Genomic DNA, 26,207 nt, shown 5'->3' on the forward strand with positions numbered 1-26,207 from the left:
GAACAGCTCTGTTCTCATGTTTAAGGGGCTCTGTCTTGTCCGGCACCAGTCTTTTTGCTTGCTTATTTGTCTCTCTCTCACTTGAAGGGTGGCTTTCAAACACCTGGAGCATTTTATGGCAAAGTTTGGAGGTAGAAAGACCTGGATATTTGTTCTGATTGCTTCACTTATTGGCTGTGTGAACCTGGAGTAGTTGCTTAAACTTGCTGAACCTAAGTTTTCTGATCTTCAAAATGGGTGTTATTTACAATTGATAATAGGTATTACAAATACCTGCCCTGCAGAATTACTGTGATGATTATGTGAGATCATGTGAATGAACTGCTTGACACAGAAATTGATTCATTGTAGCCACTTGTCCTTTCCCTTCACCCCTGTGTGCCCCTGTCCTTGCTAGAAGATTAGGATCTTCAGTAAGAACTGAGCAAGGCAAATTTAAAATTTTCAAAGTAATAATTTGCTGAGGTATTCATGATTTTCTTCATAGGAGCTCCTAAGACTCACTTCTCATTTTTGCTAATAAATAGTTATTTGAAAGTCAAAAGTTAACGTGCAGTTATTTTAATTTTTTGACAAATCAAATCAGCGAACTAAAGACTCTGATTTGAGAATACGTATGCCAAAGATATGTTTTCTTTTTATTGGTAAGGTGGCATTGCCGAGAATCTAGCAGAGAAGTTGATTGGTGTTCTCTTTGAGGTGTGGTTACTAGCTTGTACTCGGTGCTTCCCAACACCTCCTTATTGGAAGACAGCGAAGGAAATGGTGGCTAACTGGAGGCACCACCCAGCAGTGGTGGAGCAGTGGAGCAAGGTGATCTGTGCGCTCACTTCCCGGTAGGTTGTCATCATTAGCTTACTTGCCTTCATCCGTCTGATCTCAGGTGGCTTTTCCCTACTTCTGTGTCTTTCTGGGATCCATGGAATACACCTTTTAGAATAATCAAGTATTTTTGAGAAGCAGATAAATTCTGCACCCTGTTTCCCCTCCCCCCAATCCTACTCTTAATTCTGATTATTAAAAATATGCATGATCATTATTTTAAAGAAACAAACCATAGAAAGGTATAACAGAAAAGTTTACCAGAAATCCTACTATATATGTATATAATTTTATAGAAATTGGACCATACTATAAATGCTACCTTGTAACCAAAGTAGGCATTTTTTATAATAATAATTTTACTGTTTTACCATTTATATATAATACCATCACTGTTCTGTGAGTAAACTGTTAGGTTTTATTTTTTTTAGACTTTTTTTCATTTCAGTTCTATGTATTTTAATATATAACTCTAAAAGATAAAGGTTCTTTTAAAAATGTAATCATAATATCATTGTCACACCTAAAAAAGTTTGCAGTTCTTTAATATCAGTTAACCAGCTTTCAGATTTCACTGTATGTCTCATCTTTTTTGTTACAGTTGATTCTATTATATCGGAAAGCAAAGTTCAGACATTGCGTTTAGTTGACATGTTTCTTAAATTCTATTTTAAACTATAGATTCCTGCTCTCTCATTTTTATTTCTTTGCAGTTTTTTTTGTTGAAGAAACTGGGTTGTTTGTCTTATTGAGTGTTCAACATTCTCTATTTTTCCAAAAATGTCCTTGTTGTGTTAACGTGTTCCCCTGCCCCCCATATTTTTTGTAAACTGGTAGTTAGATATAGAGACTTGATCTGATTCAGGTTTGCTTGGGGGCAAGGGGAAGGGTGGCAGGAACAAATACTTTAAAGGTGGTGTTACGTATCACAGGGTAGATTGGTCTTTTCCTGCAGTAATAAAATGTTTATATCTTTATCATTTAAACTAAAAGATGAAGCTTTGGAATATCTTATTGATTCTGGTATATCATGATGAATGAATATTATGAACCTATTTTCAAATAATGCTTTCAGGGCCGGCCCGTGGCTCACTCGGGAGAGTGTGGTGCTGATAACACCAAGGCCACGGGTTCAGATCCCATATAGGGATGGCCGGTTAGCTCACTGGGTGAGCGTGGTGCTGACAAAACCAAGTCAAGGGTTTAGATCCCCTTACCGGTCATCTTTAAAAAAATAAAATAAAAAACCAAAAAAACAAATAATGCTTTCATCTTAATTATATAAGTAATAGGTGCTTGAATAGCAAATTTGGAAATATTCATTATTTAGAGATAACTAGTATTAATATTTTAATGTATTTTTTCCATTTAGTTCCCTTTTTAAAAAAAACAATTTGAGATTATTCTATATAGTATTTTTTTTTTTTTTTTTTTTTTTTTTTTGTCTTTTTGTTACCGGCCGCACCGCGCTCAGCCAGCGAGTGAACCGGCCATCCCTACATAGGATCCGAACCCGCAGCGGGAGCGCTGCCGCGCTCCCAGCACTGCACTCTCCCAAGTGCGCCACGGGGTCGGCCCTATTCTATATAGTATTGTTATCAACTTTTTTCACTTGATGTCTGATTCTTGTCACTTTAATTATATGTACTTTTTTTTTCATTCTTGAAAGGGTCTTGAGATCATATTTTTAATGGCTTTGTAGTTTTCCATTATATAATTGGAAATATAATTTATTAAATAATTTCCCTATTGTTTTGATATTTATGTTCTTTGCAGCGTTTTACTTTAAAAATATTCTTCATATGAATACCGCTAATATAGGGAATTTTGAGTAGTCTTTGAATGCATTCTGATTGTTTTATTGAGATATAGTCCCTAGATATAGAGTAATTGAGTCAAAGGGCTTTGAACAATTTTAATACATTTAATACATTTAAATTAAGTAATTGAGTTGTTGAATTGAATTATTTTTATTGTACACTGTAAATTTTAACTTCATGTAAAGTTATTATGAATAAATTATAGCTTAGTTAAGTTGAAGGAGTTTGCAGTAGGATGAATCTTTGAAAAAAAACTTAAATGATTTATCTGTATTATAATTTTTATTGTTATATGATTATATAATTATAAATTCATTACATATTATATAAATAACTACACTATTATATATAAGTAATATAATTAATAATAAATTATTTAAACCAAAAAAATTTGTGTTTTAAATAATAATTTAAAAAATCTTTTGAAAAACTGGAAATCCCCTTCTGTTTGTCTATTTTATAAATGAGGGTTTTCATATATCTTGTTTTCTTAAGGTAGATGTTTCATCTCTTTTATATTTCTATGCTTGGATATTTTTTTCATTCTGTTCAGAATAGACTTAGTGGTGTGTTTTATTTTCTAGATTGCTGCGCTTTACATATGGTCCTTCATTTCCTCCATTTAAAGTTCCTGATGAAGATGCCAGTCTGATCCCTCCAGAAATGGATAATGAGTGTGTTGCACAGACATGGTTTCGTTTTTTACATATGTTGAGGTATTGTTCTTTTATTATTTCACATGCTTGTTACCCAGCAGTGTCTTAGGGCAAGAACCATGCTGTAATTCTCTTGCTGGAATTCAGAATGTGGTTCCTAAGCACAGTCCACCCAATGAAGCCAAATTGGACAACAAGCACATCTACATCATGTGCCTCCTGCTTTCTCCGTTCTAGCCAGGTTAGGCTATCCTCAGCTAGGTTAGGCTATCCTCAGCTACTCTTGGTTTATACGCTCTAGGAACTTGTTCCCTGTGGTAGTGGTAGCACTTGTTGTCTTGCCTATTGCTGCAGCCTGCATGATGGTATCTCTCCCAAGACCATGTCACATTCTGTGGGGGCTGGAGACTGTTTTGCTCCCCTCTGTGTCCAGTACCAACTAGTTAATCTGGCTCTCAGGGCCCTCTTTTAGTACGATTGTTTACAATTTCACTGAAAGATATGCCCTAAAATTTCACAGAGGGATATACCCCTACTTCCTGCTGTCCCTTTCTTTATAGTAATTCTATTCAGCTCAGTTTCATCGCTTCCTACTTGTCCCTCTTCCAGCTCCATCCATGTGCTCTGTGGAACTTTTATACTGTTATAAACTTGATGATTCTTAAAAGTTTTTTCTCGCATATCTTCTCTTTCTGGTTTGACTAGCTTCATTTTTATATTTGTGTATTAGTGATTCTAAATTACTCTGTATGACCTTTTTATAAATTAGGGATATTAACCATTTTCTGTCATTGCTTTCCAGTTTGTAGTTGTAGTTTATGTTTTTCAGCTTTCAGTGATTTTTGTTTTAAATGTCTTTTTCTGTGATCATTTTCTATTTCCTTTAAGATTAGAAAGTTTTTGTATTCTTTAGTCAGATGGATATTAATGAATGATTTCTTCTAGTTTTGTTTTCTTTGTGATATTGAATACACACCAAGATCTGTCTTTAGTTTGTATATTATTCTATTAATTTCTTAATTTATTCTTATACCAGATTCACACTTTTAATTATTTTAACTTTATAATATTTACTGATATTTAGTAGGCCTAATTGTCTTTTTCCATTTTTCCTTCTCTTAGAATATTCTTTATCTCTTCTTGCCTGTTTAACATTTTTGATGAATTTAAGAATCAGTGTGTCAATTATTTTGTATATTACAATATACAAGCAAACAGAAAAACCTCACAAAACCTTTTGTGTTTTGGAGTGTGTATTAATTAGGGTAATGAACATGTCCTGCTTTAGAAATTGAACCTGAAAGTCTTTCATAAAGTATGGGGTGGAGAGAAGCTCTGCTCACATAGTCGTACAGGGACCCAGGTTGGCAGAGTTTCTGCCGTCTTCAATATGACTCTATTAGGGCCTCAGCATTGTAAGCAGGAGCCTTTGTATCTGGCTAGCAGATAGGGAAGAGCAAGCAAGGAAAATTGTGTGGAATGTTTCTGTGGGCCAGGCCTTGAAGTGATGTAAATTGCTGCTACTCATATTCCATTGGCCAGAATTCACACACATGCCACACTTAATTGCAAGAGAACATATGAGGAAAAGAGAGAGAGAGAACAGCTATCCAGACTCCACCAAGATGATAATTGTTTTCAGCCTCTATTTATATTTAGGAAAAGCTGATAATCTTATATCGAGTCTGCCTTTCTGAGAGCATGTATTATTATTTTTTAGAGTCTTTTTTATCTTACACAAGTGTTTTGTACAGTTTCCTTCGCAAAGATTTGTATATTTCCTTTACCATTATTCCTAGATATTTATTGCTGATGTTGTAAAAGCTAACTTTTTTCTGCTATCGTATCTTCTAGGTGGCTATTGCTACTGTAAAGAACATTTTTTACTTTATTTGGTATTTGTATACCGTATATGGGCATTTATTATTATTTTGGGGGGCAATTGGCCAGTACAGGGATTGAACCCTGGACCTTGGTGTTATCAGCACCATGCTTTAACCAACTAAGCTAACGGGACAACCCTATATATGGGCATTTAAAGAGCCCTGGGTATTTCACTGATTCTTCTGAAATTTCTAGATATATTGGACACATATCTTTAAATAAGAAATGTCTCTTTTCTGGTAAATCATTCTTAAGTATTTAGTGATTAATCAAAAGTGCGATGGGTGCAGTAATACCTAGACTTGAGTTCAAGTTCTATTAGTTTTTTCTTTGTGAATTTGAGCAAACATTTTAGTTTCTCTGTGCCTCAGTTTATTTTCAATCTATGAAATGGGGATAATTGTACTCATCTTGTAAGAATTTTTTTTTTATTTTTATTTATTTTTTTTTTTTGTGCGTGGCCAGTACAGGGATTGAACTCTGGATCTTGATGTTGTCAGCACCATGCTCTAAACAACTGAGCTACCTTGTCAGCTCCTTGTTATAAGAATTAAGAAAGAAAAACCTTATAAAACTGTGCAATGCCTAGTACATGGTAGCTGCTTGAAAAGTTGCTATTATTAATTATTTCTGCATAGTATTTTACTGCATTTGACAGAACTTCTAGAACACTGTTGAATTAAAATGATACTGTTTGGCACCCTTCTTTTGTTCTGATTTTCATTGAAATGGCTCTAATATAGGGAATTTTGAGTAACATGTTTGTTGTTGATATTAGATTTTTTTTATGCTCCTGGTTTCCTAAGCAATTAAAAAATTTTTTAAATATAAATAAAATTGGGAATAGTATTGAATTTTTCCCCATCATATTTTGGGAACTATTTAAGCAATTAAGTGGTTTTTCTTCTTCGACCTATTGTTGTGATATGTATTAATTTACCAAAGTCAAACCATCCTTCATTCCTTCATTTGCTTGCTTATGGGATGCTATTTTAATGTTTTTCTGAATTGTTTCTAGTTCTATCTTTTTGGCTTAATTTATGTTTTGGTAACTTAAAAAAAAAGAATAGGAACAATTTCTGTCCTCTTTTATGCTCCTATTATGTGAAAGTTATATGTTCCTTGAGAGTTTGAAATAAATGACCGGTAAAACTCTAGTCCTGGACTCTTTTTTAGAGGTAGTTTTTGGATCATCTTTTCTCATTTCTTCACTCTTAATTGATCTCTCTTCAGGCTTTTTCTTCTAGAGCTGACTTCGGTGTTTTACTCAGGGTTCTTTTGGATGTAAAGAATAGAGACCTATGTGTGCAAATGCAAGTGTAAAGGGAAGGTTATTATGTGATGATAGAGAGGTATCACTGGCCTCCAAGAAGTGGTAAACAAACCAGCCATCATGTTGGGGAGGGATCAAGGCAGCCTTGAGACAAGGCACTCTGTCATCTGATCCTTTTAGCTTTTTTGTTTCTCTTGTGCAAGCACACTATTCTCTTTCTCCAGCAGGCTTCCCCCACTAAGTCTCTGTTTCCTTTTGCCTTTTAGGGCTACATGCAACCCCATAACTCCCCAGTGCTGTAAACAGCTGTGATACTGTGTGACTTCAACTCTAGCCCTTTCAGTTCACTGGGGCTTCCCTTTTCTCCGATTTTCCAAAGGGATAAATTGGATCAAATTATTTTTGTTAATTAGGCTACTTTAATTGTAGTTCTCTAGGAGACATCTTTTGGACAGTCTTAAATGAGCTGTGGGTGGATGGGAGGATTACTCAGAAGGGGCTACTGTGGTCATTGGGAAATATCCTTGGAAGCAGGCTAAATATTATGGGGAGGCAGACACCAAAATTTTGTCTAGAATGGTAATGCTTTGTCTTTTTCCAGGAAAAAGAAAAAATGTTTCCCGTTGATTTTACTACTACTGTCCTCAAATACTTGTCCTTGGACTTGTTTGTCCATGACCACCTGCCCTTCAGGCCCCACCTGGAGATTCTGTTTCAGTAAATTTAGGTGGAATCTGGATATTCAATAGGTTCCCCAAATGCGTCATGTACACAGGGCATTGGGAACTGCAGGAATGCCGTCTCGATATCCTTTGTTATCCATTCTCATTTCAGATTTTATTTATATTCTTAAATCTTTTTTCTGAATATTTAGGTGCCAATAAAATCATTTCTGGTTTATATCTGGAGGAGCTGGTATAAGCCTTTTTCTCCCCAGCTTTTAGTGTCTAATAGACATAAATTTAGCAGAGTTCTGATGGACTGAGTTGTATTCATTGCAACCTTACTCTCTGTTTTTATAATTTCTTAACAGATGAATTACAACCTCCAACAAGCACTGCTGCTAGAGACTTCTTAACCTGCTCTACCCCACATGACAAACTACAGTTCTCTGTGTGCTACCATTAGAATGCCATTTTCCGTACAGGCACATGCTCTCCCCTTTCCTCACTAACTGTTACTTGAAATTGAGTCTTTGGGTGGAAAAGTTTCAAAGGGCAGAACATGTATGAACCACTGATTTCTATTTTTTCATCCTAGTTCTTTTGCCTTGTAGCTAGTGGAAATTCTTTCTATCAGTAACAATATACTTTGAGTTGGAGAGGCTGTTTAATCAACAGCTAAGAAGACCATTTTGAGTGGAAATCTAAATCTATTTTTTAATGGAAATATTTAAAATTATTTGTGCATAAAATGTAACTCAAGCCCAAATACATTGTTTTGAAATGTGTGGCTTTACTACATATACATAAACACAATATAACACTGTATATGTAACTATAACACTAATCTTGAATTCCAAATAGTTTTTTAAAAATTAGGAATGTTAATATTGAAGTGAAATTTTCTCCTTGGGGTTCTTGTAGACTTATTTACAGCTTTACAATCCCATTGCTTAATTCCATGTATTAAAAAATATCCATGTATTCATTCTCTGAATAGGCAGAATAAGTTCATGTAAACACACTACAGATCTTCTATAATGAAGTGTTGATGTTTGAATGCCTAGCCCATTAAATACAGATCCTCTCTGAATCAAAGAAATAGGCACAAATGTTCTTGTTCTTAAATTAGATTACGTGCATTTTATTGCTGTAGTAATTTCTAAATGTGTAATTATTTCTTCTCTCTCTTTTGATAGTAATCCCGTGGATTTGAGTAACCCAGCCATTATAAGCTCTACTCCCAAATTTCAGGAACAGTTCTTGAATGTGAGCGGAATGCCGCAAGAGTTGAATCAGTATCCCTGCCTTAAACATCTGCCTCAAATATTTTTTCGTGCCATGCGTGGAATCAGCTGTCTGGTGGATGCATTCTTAGGTGAGTTTTGTGTATGTTGCTAAATGTATAAAGAGCTACATTCAGATAACTCTCATATCTAAGAAGTTACTGTAGAAAGTCCAAAGGAAAAGATGAACAGATTTGATGACAACAAACTAGAAAAACTTATGTGCAACAAATATAGTAGCTAGAGGGTTATTGTTGTCTTTGTATAAGTAGATCAAACAAAATACTAAGAAAAAGAATAAGACCTCGTAGATAAATGTACAAAGGATATGAATAAATGATTTGCAAAAGAGAAAAGTGTTCATTCACAAGAAAATACAGATTAAAATACAGTAGGGACCATTCTCATGTGTATCATTAGAAAGCAAATTATACCTTTTGTGAACCATTGTTTTAAAATATTTTTCCATTTAAGATAAATGAAAAATCAGAATTTTTTTAACCTATTAAAAGGCAGTGATATTTAATATATGTCATTTTCTAAAACATTTGTTACGTGCACTTGTTAATGTATTACGCAGTTAATATATTAGTTGTGACTAAGTTTGGCTGCCACATAACAACCAAAAATCCCATTGGTTTATAGTTTATTTTCACACACGTTAAATCAGGGCTAGGTGTTGCAAGGCTGATATAGCAGTTCCATCACGGTCAAGGATCCAAGGCCCTTCATCCTTTGTGCACTGCCTCATGGGCCATGAAAGTTGAGTGAGTTCCAGCCATCCTGTCCAGGAATTAGGGAGGAAGGAGAGTCTATACCTGATTGGTTCTTTTAAGGAGATCTCTTAGAAGACCTACCTAACAATCACCCACTTCTCTGTGGTCAGAACACGGCCACATCTAGCTAGCCGCAAGGGAACCTTGAAAATGTAGTCATTTATTCTGGATACCCATGTCCAGCTAAAATACGTGTTCTGTTATTCAGGAAGAAAGAATGAATGGGTATTGGGAGGCAACTAGCAGTCTTTGCTATAGTCTGTGTGTCTCAAGCTTTCACTTGTGTTGCTTGGGGAAGATTTTCTGGTCACGTATTTTGAACTATGAAGAATAACTCCATTTGTCTTTTTTTTTTTTTATAAGGCATTTCTAGACCCCGATCAGACAGTGCTCCTCCAACACCCGTAAATAGATTAAGTATGCCTCAGAGCACTGCTGTCAATACCACCCCACCACATAACCGGAGGCACCGGGCTGTTACTGTGAATAAGGCTACCATAAAGACAAGCACAGTAAGAGTTTTCATCACCATTGTTCTGCTGTAAAAGGTTGACTTTTTAATCTGCTATTCTTTTTAAAAGTCCTGCCATTTTCTCAAACTTTTTTGGGTGTGGGTGTATTCTTGTGTTCTTTTAATAGGTCAGTACTGCTCATGCCTCGAAAGTTCAGCACCAGACATCCTCCACCTCTCCTCTGTCAAGTCCAAATCAGACTAGTTCAGAACCCCGGCCACTGCCTGCCCCTCAAAGACCAAAGGTTAACAGCATCTTGAATCTCTTTGGATCATGGTTATTTGATGCAGCATTTGTTCACTGTAAACTTCATAATGGGATAAATAGAGACAACAGCATGACTGGTAAATATTGCTCAAGAAAAATGTTATCATTTCTTTTCTTTTCTTTTTTTTCTTTTTAATCTTTCCTACCTGCAAGATTAATATGTATCTTAAAAAGCTCTCTGTTTCTGACCAAGCAATGTCTTGTGCTTAACCCCTTCCAGCTGAAGTAAGAACTTTGGAATTTTTCCTACCTGTTCTTTTTATGTGTGTTCTATGAGGTTGGCCTTTTGTCTAGTTTTATTAGACACACTTCAGGTTAGTCACTTTTTGTTGAATCAGATTACTTTCAGTAGGTGACCTGGAAGTTCCCTTCATGTCAGCCAGGATAATATTCATATGAAGAATTAAAGATTTTGACTGGAAATGTACTCACAAGAAGTGTGTTCTTAGATTTTGACAGCCCTTCGCTCATTAGTACAAGTAAACATTAGAAAATACCTGCTTCTCAATAGACTGTAACCTGTAAGGTTTTAGTCTAGAGAATTACCATTTGCTTTGTGACTTGGTAAGACTGGTAGAGAATTAATAGCTCGACCCTGATATCTTCATTTAGATTTTATTATAGAAATGAAACTGTCTAAATAAAATCTGATTTATTTTTGTCATCTCACCATTATCCTTGGAGGTAGTGTTGTAAGGTACAGGATGGATGGGTGGGGTAGTGCATAATGTTTTGAATATTTTGGATATGTCTTTTAGAGCTGGAAAATAATAATGGCTGGCACTTATTGCGTTGCAGTTACTATGTGCCAGGCACTGTGGTGTATGTATTAAGGAGTGTATTGGTTGTTTAGTAAGAAAACACTTTTCCACTGGAGTTGGAAATAAATTGAGATTAAAAGATATTTAATTGCATTAGTTTATGCATCTCTAGGGAAAATGTTAATTCTAAGAATTAAAGTAATGTAACAATCCTAAGGGTCTGTGGTTTCTCTCAGAAATTCATTCTTAGCTATTTAGTATCATCTTAGAATTAGGGTCTATGTCTGTGAACATTATACACATATAATTATTTTGAATGTTCTTACAAATCTTTTAAATAATTTAGAGAAGTTGCAAATATAAAAATTTTCAGGAATATGATTTGAGATGCATGCTTGACTTTAGGGATTCCTTTGCTTACTTTATTTTGCTCAAATTTAGACACTTTATATTCTTCCATTTCCATATTATAATTTTATTCACAAGTTTGAAAGTAGTGCTTAGTTATGTATAAATAAATGTGCTTGCTTACAATGACTAGGTGAACATTTTTTAAAAACTACTTTTGGGTTATATTTTCTTTATGTTCATGTACCTTTTGAGTTTTCTGAATCATGTTTATGTTTATTAATTGGTATTGTATTTTCTAGAATGAGTCAGCCTTATTTTAATTTTTTATTTTTATTAAAATGTAATTCTTACAATGTAACTTTTGGGTATATAGAGCTATTGACACTGAAATACCTGAATCCAGAATGGCTCAACCTGCTGCTTCGTTGGTGGGCTTGCTTTAAGGGAATTTACAGATCTTCTGCTCTCTAGGGAGTTTGTAACAGCTTTGCTCACCCTCTAGCACCAGAAGTTAGAAACCAGAATTCAAATCATGTGAGCAACATCTTACTTTTAACTCTCAATGTTGTTTTTGGTGGGGAAAGGATAGAAGTTCCTCTTCTCATTGTGTTTGGAGATGATAAAAGCTGTTACATTACCCAAGAGATAATGAAGTGTCCAAATAGTTGAAGGGGTTAGAGTGCCATTGGGTAGCAGTCTTGAGGTCTTGGGGATGGTAGTGGGAGGCTTGGGTATACTAACCGTTTCCTAAGTACTGGCTGCCATCAAGGAATTCTGCCATGTAGTTCACCTCTAACTTAAAATGTTTGCTTCTTTGAACTGGTTAGCTTTAGATTTACGTAACAGTACGTTGTGCTTTGTAAAAGTAATATTGAGCTGGGAAGGGTTAATGAACTAAAATTTTAATGCACGTCTGGGCAGTTCAAAATCTCAATTCTTTGTAGTTGTGTAATTTTCTTCTTTCATTGTTTTGCATGATACAAAAATCATAATTTTGGATCTGAATGCACACTTTCCTATGTTTTTTAACTAGCTTGTGGTATTGTAAAGCTTTTAACCTAACTTTTAAAAAGCTGAAAAGCTTCTTAACTTACTGTAAAATTTCACCATCTTTAAAGTATTTTATAATTACTGCTGTCCTTTGATTTGTTTCCATTTATTTCTATTATCTTGCAGCATCTTTTATCCAAATTCTTCTTTCTTATAAATCTTGTAAGTAGGAATCAGAAGCTTCTCCTTAATTGCAGTCATGTTTTTATTTTTTTCATAATTCCATTAAAAAATTTGATTGTCATTGTCTCTTGTAGTTTTTGCACTTGGGAAGAAAAATACTTTTCTGTGTTTTGAATGGGGAAGATTGTTGGCAAAAGCAAATTAATCTGCCTGAATCAGTCCCATTATTTCTGTATACTAGTCTGGTCATGTCATGAATTCCAGGACTTTGCACTAACTGTGTTTTGGCTTTTTTTTTTTTTTTAAGCTTTAAGATTATTTTTATACAGATTTAGTGTTTGATTTGTATGCATTCTGCATGTAGTGTTTTCCAAATGTATTATTGCTGGGTTTATTCAGGACTAAAAATGGCTCATGGGAAGTTGCATAAAGATTTATGCTTGATTTTGCATTCTATTAAATCTATATCACAAAATAATTTAAACATTTCGTGTAGAGTAATAAAAGATTTCAGAGTGATTTTCAATACACCGTGAAATCTTTTGTTAAAAATGAAAGCAACTTTCGAAGGGCTTCTGTTTCAGTGACAATGAATGACCATGGTAATCTTTCTTACCAATCCAATTTTCTTATTTATCAATCTCGAGTTAGCTGCTGTCTGTGGTTGTTAAAATTCATTCTCATTTTGCTTTGTCGGGCAATTCTTTGGTGTGTGTTTTGGAGCTGGGTGGGTGGTGGGAATGCTCTCTCTTCCTCCATATCCATTTCTTGTCCTTACTTCTCCTTCTCCCTAAAGTATACAAACTGGCATGGGGTTGCCCATTTAATTATGATGTCCATCTGGGGTAATATGCAAATTGCAGAAGCTATTTTTCTTAATGTTTAAGCATCATTCTATAGGGGGAGGAAAAACCAAAATAAATAATAGAAAATCCAAATTCTGTATTATATATCTGTATATAAATACAGATATATACAAATGTACTCTTCTGATCAAAAATTCAGTTGAAAAATGCTTATTATAGAATCTGTTAAACTGACAATACCACTGTAAATTGTTACCCACTTTCAAAGATTTCAGAGAGCCCTTTGTTAAAAAAAATTAAGACATAGTTGCTAAACAAAAGCATTATTGGATACTATTGAAGTAGCTATTTAATGACACCAACATTTGATCTTTGTGTCCAGGGTCCCATGAGCCTATTTGGCCTATGGATAAATATAATAAAACTCTCCTTTTCTCTCCCCAGCCATTACAACACAAGCTAGCATGGAATTTCGACGGAAAGGGTCACAAATGTCCACAGACACCATGGTTTCCAATCCTATGTTTGATGCAAGTGAATTTCCTGATAACTATGAAGCAGGAAGAGCTGAGGCTTGTGGGACACTGTCTAGGATTTTTTGTAGCAAGAAGACTGGAGAAGAGATTCTGCCAGCTTATTTATCCAGGTCTTAGAATTTTTTGTTTGTTTTTCCATTCATATAGTTTTAATAGTAAAACTTTATTGTAGTGTGACTCAGTAGGCTGAATTGATAAGTAAATGTTGATCTAAAATATCTGCAGATGTCTGTAAATAGTTGAAATTTGCTTGAACTCTTCCGTTTTATCTGCCTCATCAGATTTGGTGAAGTTCCCTAACAATTTTTATTTTAGAAATGTTTCATCTTATATGAATTTTATTAATTATGGAGATATTTGGAAGGACCACAATAATTTGTTAATAAATTTTTAGCACAGTATTAGGCACTGCAGATAGTCCAGAAATAAATCATCTATGAATCCTGCCTCCAAGGAGCTTATTTTCTGGAGTGACCACAGCCATGTACACAAGTAACAATGATCTGATAGGAATAGGAAGTTGGTAGGAGAGGGGCGCAGATAAAGTGCTGTGGATATTCAGAGGAAGAAGCAGCACACGCTTACACCGGGGGGTTCAGGAAAGGGTTACAGAGGATTGGATGATTGGGCTGGACATATAAAGGATGGGTAGAATTTAGACTATGTTAGGAAGTCATCTTATCCAAATCTCTGCCTTCAACTGTTTTTGTGAATGGCTCTGCCATTCATTTAGTTACTCAGGCCAGAAACCAGGAGTTATTTTAGATTCTTCTTCTTTCCCTCTGTTTCTTTAGTTGGTCAACCAAGCTTTCTGCTGCTTAACTCTCTTTCTAATCCCTCTTTCCACTTGGTCCCCACATGACACTTCAAACTTTGTCACTTTTCTCCTAAATTAACTTATAATGGCCTCCTGTTACTTGCCCTCCTCAATTTGATCACACAGCTGCTGAAGTGAGGTTAATATCAATAAGAGCATTTAGGTATCTGTACCTGCTAGGTTCTCAGGAGAGAGGAGTAAACTGACTGTCAGAGGGAACCAAGTACAGAAGCTTTTAGGCATGAAAAAGAATGGCATATGCAGGGAACTAGTCATGAGTATCTTAACCATAGGCTCTTGGCTTTACAGCAACCCTCTCAATCTTATTTAAGTAAAGAGAATGAATTATGAGAAGCTAGTGATATTTAATAAATTCTAAGGTCAGTAAGTACAGCAAAGCCTCATGAAGAATAGGAACCAGCAACTGGCAAGTATTCAAGTATCAAAACAACCTTTTTGCTTTCTGTTTCCTCTGTCTTCATGGTCTCCCAGAACTGTTTCATTCTTTTCTTTTCTGCAGATCATTTTTTTATATTGCAGTATGCTTCTGAGCTCCCAGTTTCCATGGCCTTGGTCTAGGTGACCAGTAGAGCCAGTTAGCATCTCTGAATTCTAATTTCAGATTCCTGGGAAAGAGGATCCGATTAATCAGGTGTCTGTTGTCTGTCTCTGGTCTAATCAGCTATAGCTGTGAGTGTGTGTCACAGAAGAGTGCTGGTTCTCACCCTTTGTGGTGAGGGCACTTTGTTCAGTAGGGAGACGATGGGTTGGGGAGATACCCTAAATGGTGTCAATATGTGTAAGGGAGAAGGCTTTCTGACTGACCCATAATGCTGGATTGGTGGTAGTATGACAAACCAAGAGAACAGGTTTATGAGAGGACAAATGATGAATTTAATTTTGAACTTACTGAATTTGAAGGGCCTTTGGGATATTTATCAACAAATATTTATTAAGCACCTATTTTGTGCCAGATGTACACAGGAATACTATAGTTATCAATAGACATAGTTTACCCTCAGCTATCCAGTAAGCTTTTGGCTAACAGAAGTAGTAGTAGAAGAGTATACCAATATAGTACTCTTTAATGACAGGTGATTGAATGCTTAGTGAGTTGATTGGGAGTGGGGGTTAAAAAAGTAAGACATGTTCAGGTATATTAAAACAATCTTATTCAAAGTGACCTTTATATCATGATGAATAGCGTTGAATGAGATTTCTTTGTTAGTGTCTCCCCAAAAATAATGGCAAAGAGGAAAAAAATGCAAACACACTTCTTCTTTCCCCTCAGGAATTGTAAAATGCTGCAAAATTTTATTGCCATGGAATTTAGTAATTTCGCCAGTTTATTGATAAGTACTGCAGCCATTTGTTTGGTTTTGTTCTGTTTGCCTCATTTGCAGGCACCTGTAACATTGAATTGCAGAGCTTAAAACTTTAAGGTGTAATAGAAATGAATCTTTTTTCTTCCTTCATTAGGAAAGATAACTTAGTTCTTAGTGTATGTGATACTGAATTGTTTTAATTCCAGTAATTATTTAAAGGATAGAAGTAGTGAAGAGTGCAAGTACCCTTTCTGATGACTATGTAGAAAATAATAATAATAATGAAAACTTTTGATCAGTTTGTTTAAAATTTTTTTCTTGCTTTCCTAGATTTTACATGCTTTTAATTCAAGGTTTGCAGATAAATGATTATGTGTGCCATCCTGTCTTGGCCAGCGTTATTCTAAACTCTCCTCCTTTGTTCTGCTGTGACTTGAAAGGGATTGATGTTGTGGTTCCTTACTTTATTTCAGCTCTTGAAACCATTTTGCCTGACAGGTAAGCTATCATTCTCCTATTGTATCAATTGTCTGATTTGCCTGGTTTGTTTTGGTGCTTCTTCCCCAGTTTCCTAATGTATCCCATCCAGTTGTCTACATAGTCTGAAGGGACTCGGGCCACATTAAATGAGTGTAGAACATCCAAACCCACCTTAGTTCTTATTTGTCCTTGGGCTTGTTGAATCTTTTTTTGGCCTGGTCTAGAAGGGTAAGAGTAATAGCAGCCCAGAGTTCTAGCTTCGTATAGGCCTTACATTTTAAATGAAAAAATAAATCAATTAATTCTAGTTTAATTGAGTAATACTTGAACATAGAAATTTAAACACACGCATACACATACATAGTGCTTGGATTGTGAAAAATTGGCATAATTTTAGCCGTAGCAAAAAAATTACTTTAGTTCAAAAATACTAATAGTTTTTTATTTTTTGGCAGAGAACTCTCAAAATTCAAAAGCTATGTAAATCCAACAGAATTGAGAAGATCCTCCATTAATATCCTACTTTCTTTGTTGCCCCTTCCTCATCATTTTGGCACAGTCAAATCTGAGGTAATGTTTTATTAAAGTTTTTTATATTCTATATCCTGCTTTGTATGCTAATTTAAGTCAAATCGTATTTTAAAAAAAATGGAAAAGAAGCTTTTTTTTTTTTAAAACCCAAGTTATTTCAAGTGAATTAATGAAGTTGTGATATTTCTTATGTCAGTCTGCCAGCATGCCTTGGCCTACCATTTCAGGTGGTTATAGGCTAGTGCTGTCTGATAACATATGTTGGTTGAGTGAGTTAGTGACAGACTTAGCAGTGGCTAGTATTAGACTGAAAGCCTTGCTCATTAGACCGACCTTAGTCCATTCTAGCTATTCCTACATGGGCATAGTGTACCACAACAGTTGAAGTTAACTATTACTTGTTTTTTTTCATAGGTGGTCCTGGAAGGAAAGTTTAGTAATGATGACAGCTCTTCTTACGATAAACCGATAACTTTTTTGTCCCTGAAGTTGAGACTTGTGAATATCTTAATAGGTGCCTTGCAAACGGAAACGGACCCCAATAACACCCAAATGATACTAGGTTTGTGTTCACACATTTTTTTGTAAGTGAAAACCCAGGTACTGTTGACCCCAGCCATACTGAGGAGGCAGCAACCAGTGGCAGGATCCTAAGCCTAATGCAGTTCTACTTATTTTTCTAAATCAGAGGCAGAGATTATTTGCTTTTTAATGTAAAAAAAATTAATAGGTTGAGATGAGGGAAGGAAAGCTTTACAGTTGTCTTGGTTGGTCATTTTATTTGTGCTTTTTGTTTTTCTTTCTCCCTCCCTTCCTCTCTCCTCCCTTTTTCTCTCTTCTTTTCTCCCCCCTTCTCCTTACTTCCCCTTCCCTCCCTTCTTTTTCCTTTCCTTTTCTCCCTTCTTACTTCCACCTTTTCCTCTTCCTCTTCCACCTGTCTGTTACTTACATATGAAAAAATTGGGGGTTGGGTTTTCAGAACCCTGCCAAGAAGAAATTATGGAGTAGCTGTTGTTGTGGTTCTTCCCTCTTTCCTTATTGTTTCCTTTTGGTCGGTCTCTTAATCATACTGATTCTCTGTCTTAAATGTCTCCTCATCATTATGGCCACAGCCATATTTTAGATCCTCATTACTTCTTAACTTGATTACTGAGACTATCTTATACTTCTGGCTTTTCATCAAAGCCAAAGGCATGGTCCTAGGTACAGGTTCTCTCGGGGGAATACTAGAGAAATGAGTGGCATGGTTCTTACCCCTGAGCAAATCTCATTGCAGAGATTTATCACAAAGTAGTCACATAACAGCAGAAAGCAGTGCTGATTGCACGTCATGTTGAATGCCTTCAGGGTTGAGAGAGAAGAAACTAAAAGGTCAGGGAAGACTTCATAGAGGGAAGTGGGAGTTAAATTGGATCTCGAAGGGCAATATTTGCATAGGCAGAAATGAGGGTAGGATTTCATTCTGGGAGAGGAAATGACATGCCTAAAGAATTGGTGATGGCAGTAGTTATTAGAGTGGGTGTGCAGGAAGTGTTGTATGTTATACAGTGAGCAGGTGGAATAAATAGGGAAGAGTAAATTCTTTCATTTTGGAAAGGAGTTGAAGAAACAGATTATAACATATCCTCCATTTTATTGTTGACAAAGATCTAGAAACTTACGAAAGAAAAAGGGAAAGGAGGAAAATTGGAACTAAGAGAATTTAGCCACTTACACTTTGCAGTTGCATGTAGATTTTATTTGCTAGAGAAATTCTTTAATCTAGGGAGTGGGATTATAGTGTTTACCATGCAGGGAATTGTCAGAAATAAGAGAATATGTAAAATGTTTAGTCCAGTGCAATAATGTCTACTGTTACAGTTCACTGAGTATTAGAAGCAAATGGTGTCTTGCACAGGAACACTTTGGATGGGCTGGCCGTACTTACCCTCATCCTAGACCATCCTGATAACATTATCTCCTTCTGGCTAAATACGCACATTGGTCACGTTCAGCTAACACCCGTCTCAGTTCCCTGTCCTTCTTAGTACCATTGATCTTTTTTCATTTCCCACTCCAGCCTTACCTTTCACATGATCCTTTGCTAGGTCTTGCATCACTAAAAACTGAAATCTCTACTATCTTAATTTCAAAGTTCCATTTCCTGTTACCATCTATCCTTTCATTTAATTTACTTTACTCTTAACTCCAGCAATTTTCTAACACAGGGATTAGCAGACCCTCAGCCCACAGGCCAAATCAGGCCTGGTATTTTTGTAATAGAGTTTTCTAGGAACATAGTCATACTTGTTTGTTTGTTGTCTGTGGCTGCTTTTGTGCTACAACAGCAGAGTTGAACAGTTGTGACAGAGACCATACAACACCAAGTCTAAAATATTTACTACCTGGCCTTTTGCAGAAAAAATTGACCAACTCCTGCTCTAACCTCTAATCCACTGACCCTACGTCTTTTTCGGTATCTCTCATGTCCCCTCTTACCTCCTTACCCAGCTTAGATTCCGTGTCTCTTACCACTTTTAAACCCCATCTCTGCTTAAACACAACTGTCCGTCTATTGCACACTTGCATCTGAGTGGTTGAGCAGTGCTGGAGAAAAAAATCACACACAACAGGGCTGACTAGACTTTTCAGATTTATGACTGTAAATCTCAGGTGGCACTTAACACTGACAGTTGTACTACACTTTTCCAGTAAATTCGCTTTTCTCTCTCTCTTACCTTGTATCTCCACCTCTTCTTTTTTCTTCTACTTAGTTGATCTTGCTGCATATTTCATAGAAAAAAATGCATTAGATGAGAATGATCTCTTCTTCCCATTATTTTCACCAACTACCCACAACCTACCCAGAGTTCTTTATTTCCTCTTCTTTCACTCAACAAATATTTGAGTTCTGTTATGTGTTATGTGCCAGGCACCACCCTAGACTCTGGGATAAAACAGAAAACAAAATAGACAAAAAACATTGTGCTGAGAGCAAGGAACAAACAATAAATAAGATAAATAGTGTATTATATGAGGGAGAAAAACAAAGCAGGGAAAGGAGATAGAGAACAGGTGTAGGGGTGTGTGTGTGTCATGTGGCAGAGGGGAGGGGGCTGTTCAATTTTAAATAGAGTGTCATGACAGCTCTCACTGAGAAGGTGAGGGAGTGAGTCGTGGAGATAACTGGGAATAAGAGTATACCAGACAGAGGCAAAAGCAGGAGCAAAGAACCTGAAGCAGGAGTGTGTTTGAGGACCAGTGGGGAGGCCAGTGGAGACAGAGTCAAGAGAACAAAGGTGTAAAAGTAGTAGGAGATGAAGATGGAGGTAGCCTCAGCCTGTTATAATGTTGCTTCACTTGTGCCCTAAATCCTATCTTTCTTTCCTTCTCAAGGACATCACTCTTTTCTATCTGGTCAGTTTCTCCCTCTTTACTAGATTATTTGTAGTGACATAAAAAATATGCCTTAAATAATAGCTTAAATACCTCTTTCTCTTCTACCAGATAGCTAGGTGTTGGAAGCCCCCAAGATCTCTTCTTGGATGTCTTAACCTAGGTGGTCTCATCAATCCCATGGCTTTAAATATCATGTACAGGCTGAATATTCTTTGTGCTAGATATCTCCTCTCAGTTCAACTTGTGTTGCTAGCGAACTGCCTACTTGATATCTCCACCTGGATATCTGAAAGGCAACTGTAACCTAACTTGCCTGCATCCCACATTCCTACCCTAAATCTGCTCCTCACCAATCTGCTTCTTCATCTTAGTAGATGACGTCCTTGTATATACCTAATTACTTAGGCCAGAACCTATGACTTATCTGTCTTTGATTCTTCTTTTCTCCTTATTGCCCCACATCCAGATCTATTCTTAAGTTCTGTCAACTCTACTACTGACCAGCCTTACCATCTCACACTGAGAACCCTTGTCCAAGCTACCTCATCTTTTAATTTGAATGTTACCACAGACTGCTAACTGGTCTCTCTGCTCCTTTCTTGCCGCCCCCCCCCCCCCCCAGTTTATCCTCCCCATTTAAGCTAGAGTGATGGTCCTAAAGGATAAGCTAGATAATGCCAGTTTCCATGCCACTGGCTTCCTATTGCACTTAGAATAAAATCCACATTCCTTACCCCAATCTATGGAGACCACACATTTAAACGTCTCACCCCTGTCTACCTCTCAGATCTTGTCTGTTTGTACTTTCCTTCTAGTGTTCTGTGCTCCATTTAAACTGGACTTTTTTTCCCACCCATTGAACACATACAGCTCATGATAACTTAAGAGCTTTACTTACTATTCCTCCTTCTGGAATATTCTTTCCCTAGATATTTGCTTGGCTTTTTCCTTGTCATATTCTTAGACAGTCCTTAATAGACCCTGCTAAAGATGATCTTATTTCATCATTTTTTCATAGTACAGTACCTGAAATTATCTTATTTGTTTAAATGTTTGACTCTCCCATCTAAAATATATCAAAAAGTATTTGTTGATTAACTAGCAAACCCAGTGGTAGCACTAAAGACAGTCTTACCTCCCTTAAACGTCTTCAGAGGGACCCTGATGAACAAAGGGGCCTCCTTTTTCTTCCCTCAATCCAATGCTCAAATTGTATAAACAGCAACTTACTATACTAGAAAGCAAGGGGTTTTCAGTTATCACATCTGTATCTTAGTACCACTGAAGTTCAGCCTTGGATATCAAGATCCCCACCCTTGACAGTGGTAGCTCTCAGAAAGGTAGGCTTTCCTCAGCCACCTAACAGGGGTCCCCACTGAACCAAGTGAATGCAAATACCAACCCTAGGTCTGCCAACAAACCAAGGTGGCAGATAGAACATCCTGCTTCTGTGGCAATTGATCCCTCAGAATGCCTTGACTTTGGCAGTGGTTAGAGGCTTCCTTTCTCCTTTTCATTAGCAAGACCAGGATCGGACTGCTTCTTAGTATCTTAGATCCTTATTTGTTCAAAGATGGGATCAGACATTCCCATTAAAGCCCTTATATCCCTAGGGGAGGAGGGAAATTCATGTCCTTTCAGCAGGAACACAATCCTTGAGATGATTCTAAAAGGCCTCTAAGACTGAGAGAAATTGATCCTAAAGAGATAGGTCACAGCTGCCAAGAACAGTATTTACCCAGAGACACCAAATTAGTAGGTAACTGTAGTTGTACATAGCTGGGTAAAAAGGTTTATAATATCTCAAAAATCTCAAATGCCATTAATTGCATTAATTTAATTGTGGGCATGATTTTCTAGATTCACAAATGTAGTTTTTTGCTCTCTATGTTCCCAGTTATAAAATATAGCTATGTTCTTGTTAGGCTGGGTTTTTAGAGACCTGAAGTTAGTATGTTTGGTCTGATAAAGGTTTGGAGCCACAGTTCACCAGTGGCATCAACACTATCTCAGATTCATTTGGAACCCAAAGGGAGTGTGTGTGGAGGGGGAATGTTTTGATATGAGAGCGCCTTCAAGATATGGTGTTGTAGATTATTCTACTAACATAATTTCACTTGAAATCAGATCATTTCTACAGTTGATAAGAATATTTGGTTTTGCTTTACCCTTGCTCTGAATGTTCCTCATGTATATTCCAAGAATCAGTTGTCACTCTTGCCAATACACATTGGCAAAGCTGTTTCTATCTTCTCTTTATCCATTGTAGGCAAGAGCACTCCCCCACTAGGATGAGAAGCAGTATGCTAGGCTCACCATCTCATTTTTGTCTTAGCCTTTCCAGGGCTATAGGTTCCTTGATAAATAAATGCGGCTTACTTTTAGAATATGCAGACATGGGCAATTCTCAAACCATGTGGCTTTAATCATTCTTGAAAAGCAGTATGGTCACAATGGTATAGCTGCAATTTTTATTTTATTTTTTTGTTTTGTTTTGTTTTTAAAAGACTTGGACCTGTATCCATAATATTTTCCTTAGTTTGTATTACCCTTGAAATCAAGATACTTACCTTTCACATCAATTAAAAAAATCTGATACTGGGTATGTTTTTATATAAAGCAAAGTTTGACCTTCAGATTTATTTTAGAAAAATGTGCCTTTGAAACTTTTGGGTTGGATCAGAATTAGGGGATTTCTAAAGAAGGTCTTTTCTGACTGATCAGCAGATTTATTAGTAATTTTATGGGAATTTCAGGAATGCTCAGCCAAAATTATATTATCTCTACTATTAATCGTATGAGATACTTTAGCCACTTTAGTGTTCTTGTGGTATATCTTATATAAAATGCTTTCTTTTTTTGCTGTTGCAGGGGCAATGTTAAATATTGTTCAAGATTCAGCCCTTTTAGAAGCCATTGGTTGCCAAATGGAGATGGTAAGAAGCATACCACATATAACCTGTCAGAATATCAACTACTGATTTTATATAAATTACATTTCGACATGTGTGTCCTTGTGATTTTTAAAGGCACTTTGTTTATTAATGTAGGTCACTGACTCAGAAGGATCCTATTTTATTTTATTTTATTTATTTATTTTTGGTCGCTGGCTGGAATCGGGATCTGAACCCATGACCTTCATGTTGTAACACCATGCTCTAACCAGCTGAGCTAATCTGCTAGCCTGGATCCTATTTTAAAATACCATATGTTTTGAGGTTTCTTACCTTTCAGTACCTCATCAGCTGTACATCAGATCCCTGAGAGAATCTGCATGAGAAAAACTTGAGCTAAATCCAGTCTTTATTTCTGGATAGTGTCTACTTACTTAAATCTTACTTGTTTTACTGTGCACATAAACTGGATTGAGATCTAGGAAAAGCCTCCTACTCCATTATTCCTGCCATCCCTAATAGATCTAGTGCTGGTTGCAAACAGACCTCTAGTTTATTTTTTTCTATCTCATCCTTTCTTTCTAGCTCCTCTAGACCAGAGTTTACAGGTCATACCCTAAAGTACTAGTGCTTCTAAATCAGAAAAGCTTCCCAGAAACTTCCAGTGCTCCTTGAAAGAGATACCTGGAGTAGAGGCTGGGGAGTGAGGCAATTAACAGGATATACTGGGGTTGAGCTGGATGGATGTAGGATGGGTTATCAAATTATTATTAAGGAAATTACATTCATGTCTCAGTAGATGGCTTTTAATAATTTACTGATCTGAATATAATGAATTGTGTTCATATGGGGAAAAAAATGAGGGATATCTTTAACACATAGGTTTATTAACCACTATATATATAGGAGTTAATCTTTATACTAACTGTAGTGTTTTATTTTTTGTGTTTTGTGATATAAGTACATTTGAAAGTTGCTGTTATTTGTTTATTTGTGTTTTTTAAGTTTGTATGCTTGTTCTGAACTTTTGCTTGGGAGGTAGTACGGTATTTTCTTTTAGGACCCAGCGTCATTAGCCATTGAAGTCTAGTGAAGATGAAAAAGGTCCTGGGCTGGCCCTTTCCTTGTAAACAGCAGCAGTCAAGACCCCAGTATAGGCACCTGTAGTCATTAAACCCTTCATACCTTCCAGTAGATGGTGTCTATGCAAACACTCCATAGCATTTTTAATCCCTTGTCAGTTTGTTTCTGTGTATCAGTTTGTGCTATTTAGTTAGCACATTCCATTTTATCAACATGATTATAATGACTTTATCTATATTTTGCAAACTGTGGTGTAGCCTTCAAATATTTTACTCATTTTCATCTGACTAGGGTGGTAGAGAAAATAACCTGAAGGGTCATAGTCGCACTAATAGTGGTATTAGTTCAGCAAGTGGCGGAAGCACGGAGCCCACAACACCTGATAGTGAAAGGCCTGCTCAAGCACTCTTAAGGGATTATGGTAAGATATGTTTGGGTTTTTCGTTTTTTTTTTTTTTTTTTTTTTTTGCAATTCAAAGTTTTACAGAATAACTTTAATGTTCAGATTTTCAAATAAAACAAAACAGTTAGAAAAAAATTTAATGTTCAGATGTTTTTATGTACTTAAGTATAATAGATGATGTAGTCTAAAAAGCTAAGAAAAAGAAAACAAATCCTTTTAATTTAGCTGTACAGCTTTTAGTACTTGGATTTTGGGTAGTTTGTTAGATTCTATAAATGATTGTCATGAGTAGTCAGAAGACATTTCTGGATTCTGTACCATGTGCTGATGATAGAGTCAAATAAAATGTGGGTTTCCTCAGAGCTCACAGTCTAATGGTATAGATGTCCAATAAATCAGTTATTGCAGTGTGGTAAGGGGGGTGATGGGTTGTGCATTAGATGGGAACCCAGTGGAGAGTCTGTCTTCGTGTTAAAATCTGTGTACCCTACTATATCTCTCTTGAATTCTTCAGTCACAAATTTTAAGCAAGAGTAAGGAGACATTTCTATTTTCTGCCCTGTCAAATAAAACATTGCCAGCAAAGGATTCTATTCAGTGATGTCCTTTACCTTGGGCAATTATTTTATGGGTTCTGTGAGTTTGTGGGTACCTTTATGTTTTCATACACAAAAACAGTGTATTGAATCTATGAGCATTTATCCAACTAGATTGGAGTGATATCCAGATCTTTAGATGTGAGTTTAATTTTTTAATCATGTAGAGAGTTTGTAAGCCATGTTCATGAGTTCATGAGGCATGTTTCTGTAGTTTAAGTTCGCAATAAGTATCCTTGAGCATGTCAGACACTCAGAATCATGATGTGGATATTCAACACACACAAATATTACATTTATAAAGAAGTTATTTAAATTGTTATCTTATTCATTGTGTATGTAAATTACGTATATTATAGGTCAGAAATTTGTTTACTTTTCATGTTTCTAAAATACTTCAAAGAAATTTTTGCATTACTGCGTGTGTTCTAATATAAATGTTTGAAGTGATTATTGTTTGTTTCAGCATTTTGAAATGATGTTAGTGAGCTCTGCTTGTAATGTCATAAAATATTTTTTACTAAGAAATCCAGATTTGTGTTAGTGTCGCATGAATGTCTCTCTTTAATGATCATTCCTTTTTCTGTTGTCACTGCCCTCTTTCTGATAGGATCGACAGGTATAATGTCCCTAAAGCTTCCTTTATAAATTCAGTTTAATTTGTCCTATTTTAATTTCTCCTGATTTACAATTAGCTAAATAGTAATTACTTTTAAGTACAGAATTAGAGGCGAAATAAAAACACAGTGGCTTGATTATTTAATTTTTTTTAGGAGTATTAAAATAGTCTTAAAAGAGTTAAATGTTCAAATTTGTTTGAAAAGCCATTGCATGTGATTTTTGATGGTTTAAACCCTGCAAGTAATTTCAGCAGATGCTTCAGGGTAATTCCCAGCATCTGAGGAGGCTGTAAAATTTGAATTCTTTCCTCTGTAAAATTCCAGGGAAATAATTGATAGCCTTTTCATCTTTTTTTCTTTTTTTTCCGAAAATGTTACTCTTTGAGTTGTTAATTTAGAAATTTAAAAATTTACATTGTTGTAAGAATGATACTGAAACTGCCAAGCTCCATGATTGTCTGTGAAAGTACGTGAGCCGGGAGCTAGAAGCTGCTC

The 26,207-nt window shown here is 35.9% G+C and overlaps 1 protein-coding gene across 5 annotated transcripts in view; it reads left to right on the forward strand.

Moving 5' to 3' along the window:
* Positions 1–26,207, forward strand: part of RALGAPB (Ral GTPase activating protein non-catalytic subunit beta) — an 88,148-nt gene that overhangs the window by 20,667 nt on the left and 41,274 nt on the right. For 3 of the 5 annotated variants that reach the window (XM_063090272.1, XM_063090285.1, XM_063090279.1), the window contains exons 5-16: positions 650–836; positions 3,227–3,358; positions 8,317–8,495; positions 9,543–9,691; positions 9,819–10,035; positions 12,247–12,282; positions 13,494–13,695; positions 16,058–16,225; positions 16,663–16,777; positions 17,153–17,300; positions 22,988–23,052; positions 24,385–24,514. In XM_063090272.1, coding sequence (XP_062946342.1) covers positions 650–836; positions 3,227–3,358; positions 8,317–8,495; positions 9,543–9,691; positions 9,819–10,035; positions 12,247–12,282; positions 13,494–13,695; positions 16,058–16,225; positions 16,663–16,777; positions 17,153–17,300; positions 22,988–23,052; positions 24,385–24,514 — 1,728 coding nt within the window. The remainder of the gene's footprint in view (positions 1–649; positions 837–3,226; positions 3,359–8,316; positions 8,496–9,542; positions 9,692–9,818; positions 10,036–12,246; positions 12,283–13,493; positions 13,696–16,057; positions 16,226–16,662; positions 16,778–17,152; positions 17,301–22,987; positions 23,053–24,384; positions 24,515–26,207) is intronic. The other 2 variants (XM_063090291.1, XM_063090300.1) reach the window with 1 other exon arrangement.

This window comes from Cynocephalus volans, chromosome 1, assembly GCF_027409185.1.
Source record: "Cynocephalus volans isolate mCynVol1 chromosome 1, mCynVol1.pri, whole genome shotgun sequence".
NCBI lineage: Eukaryota > Metazoa > Chordata > Mammalia > Dermoptera > Cynocephalidae > Cynocephalus > Cynocephalus volans.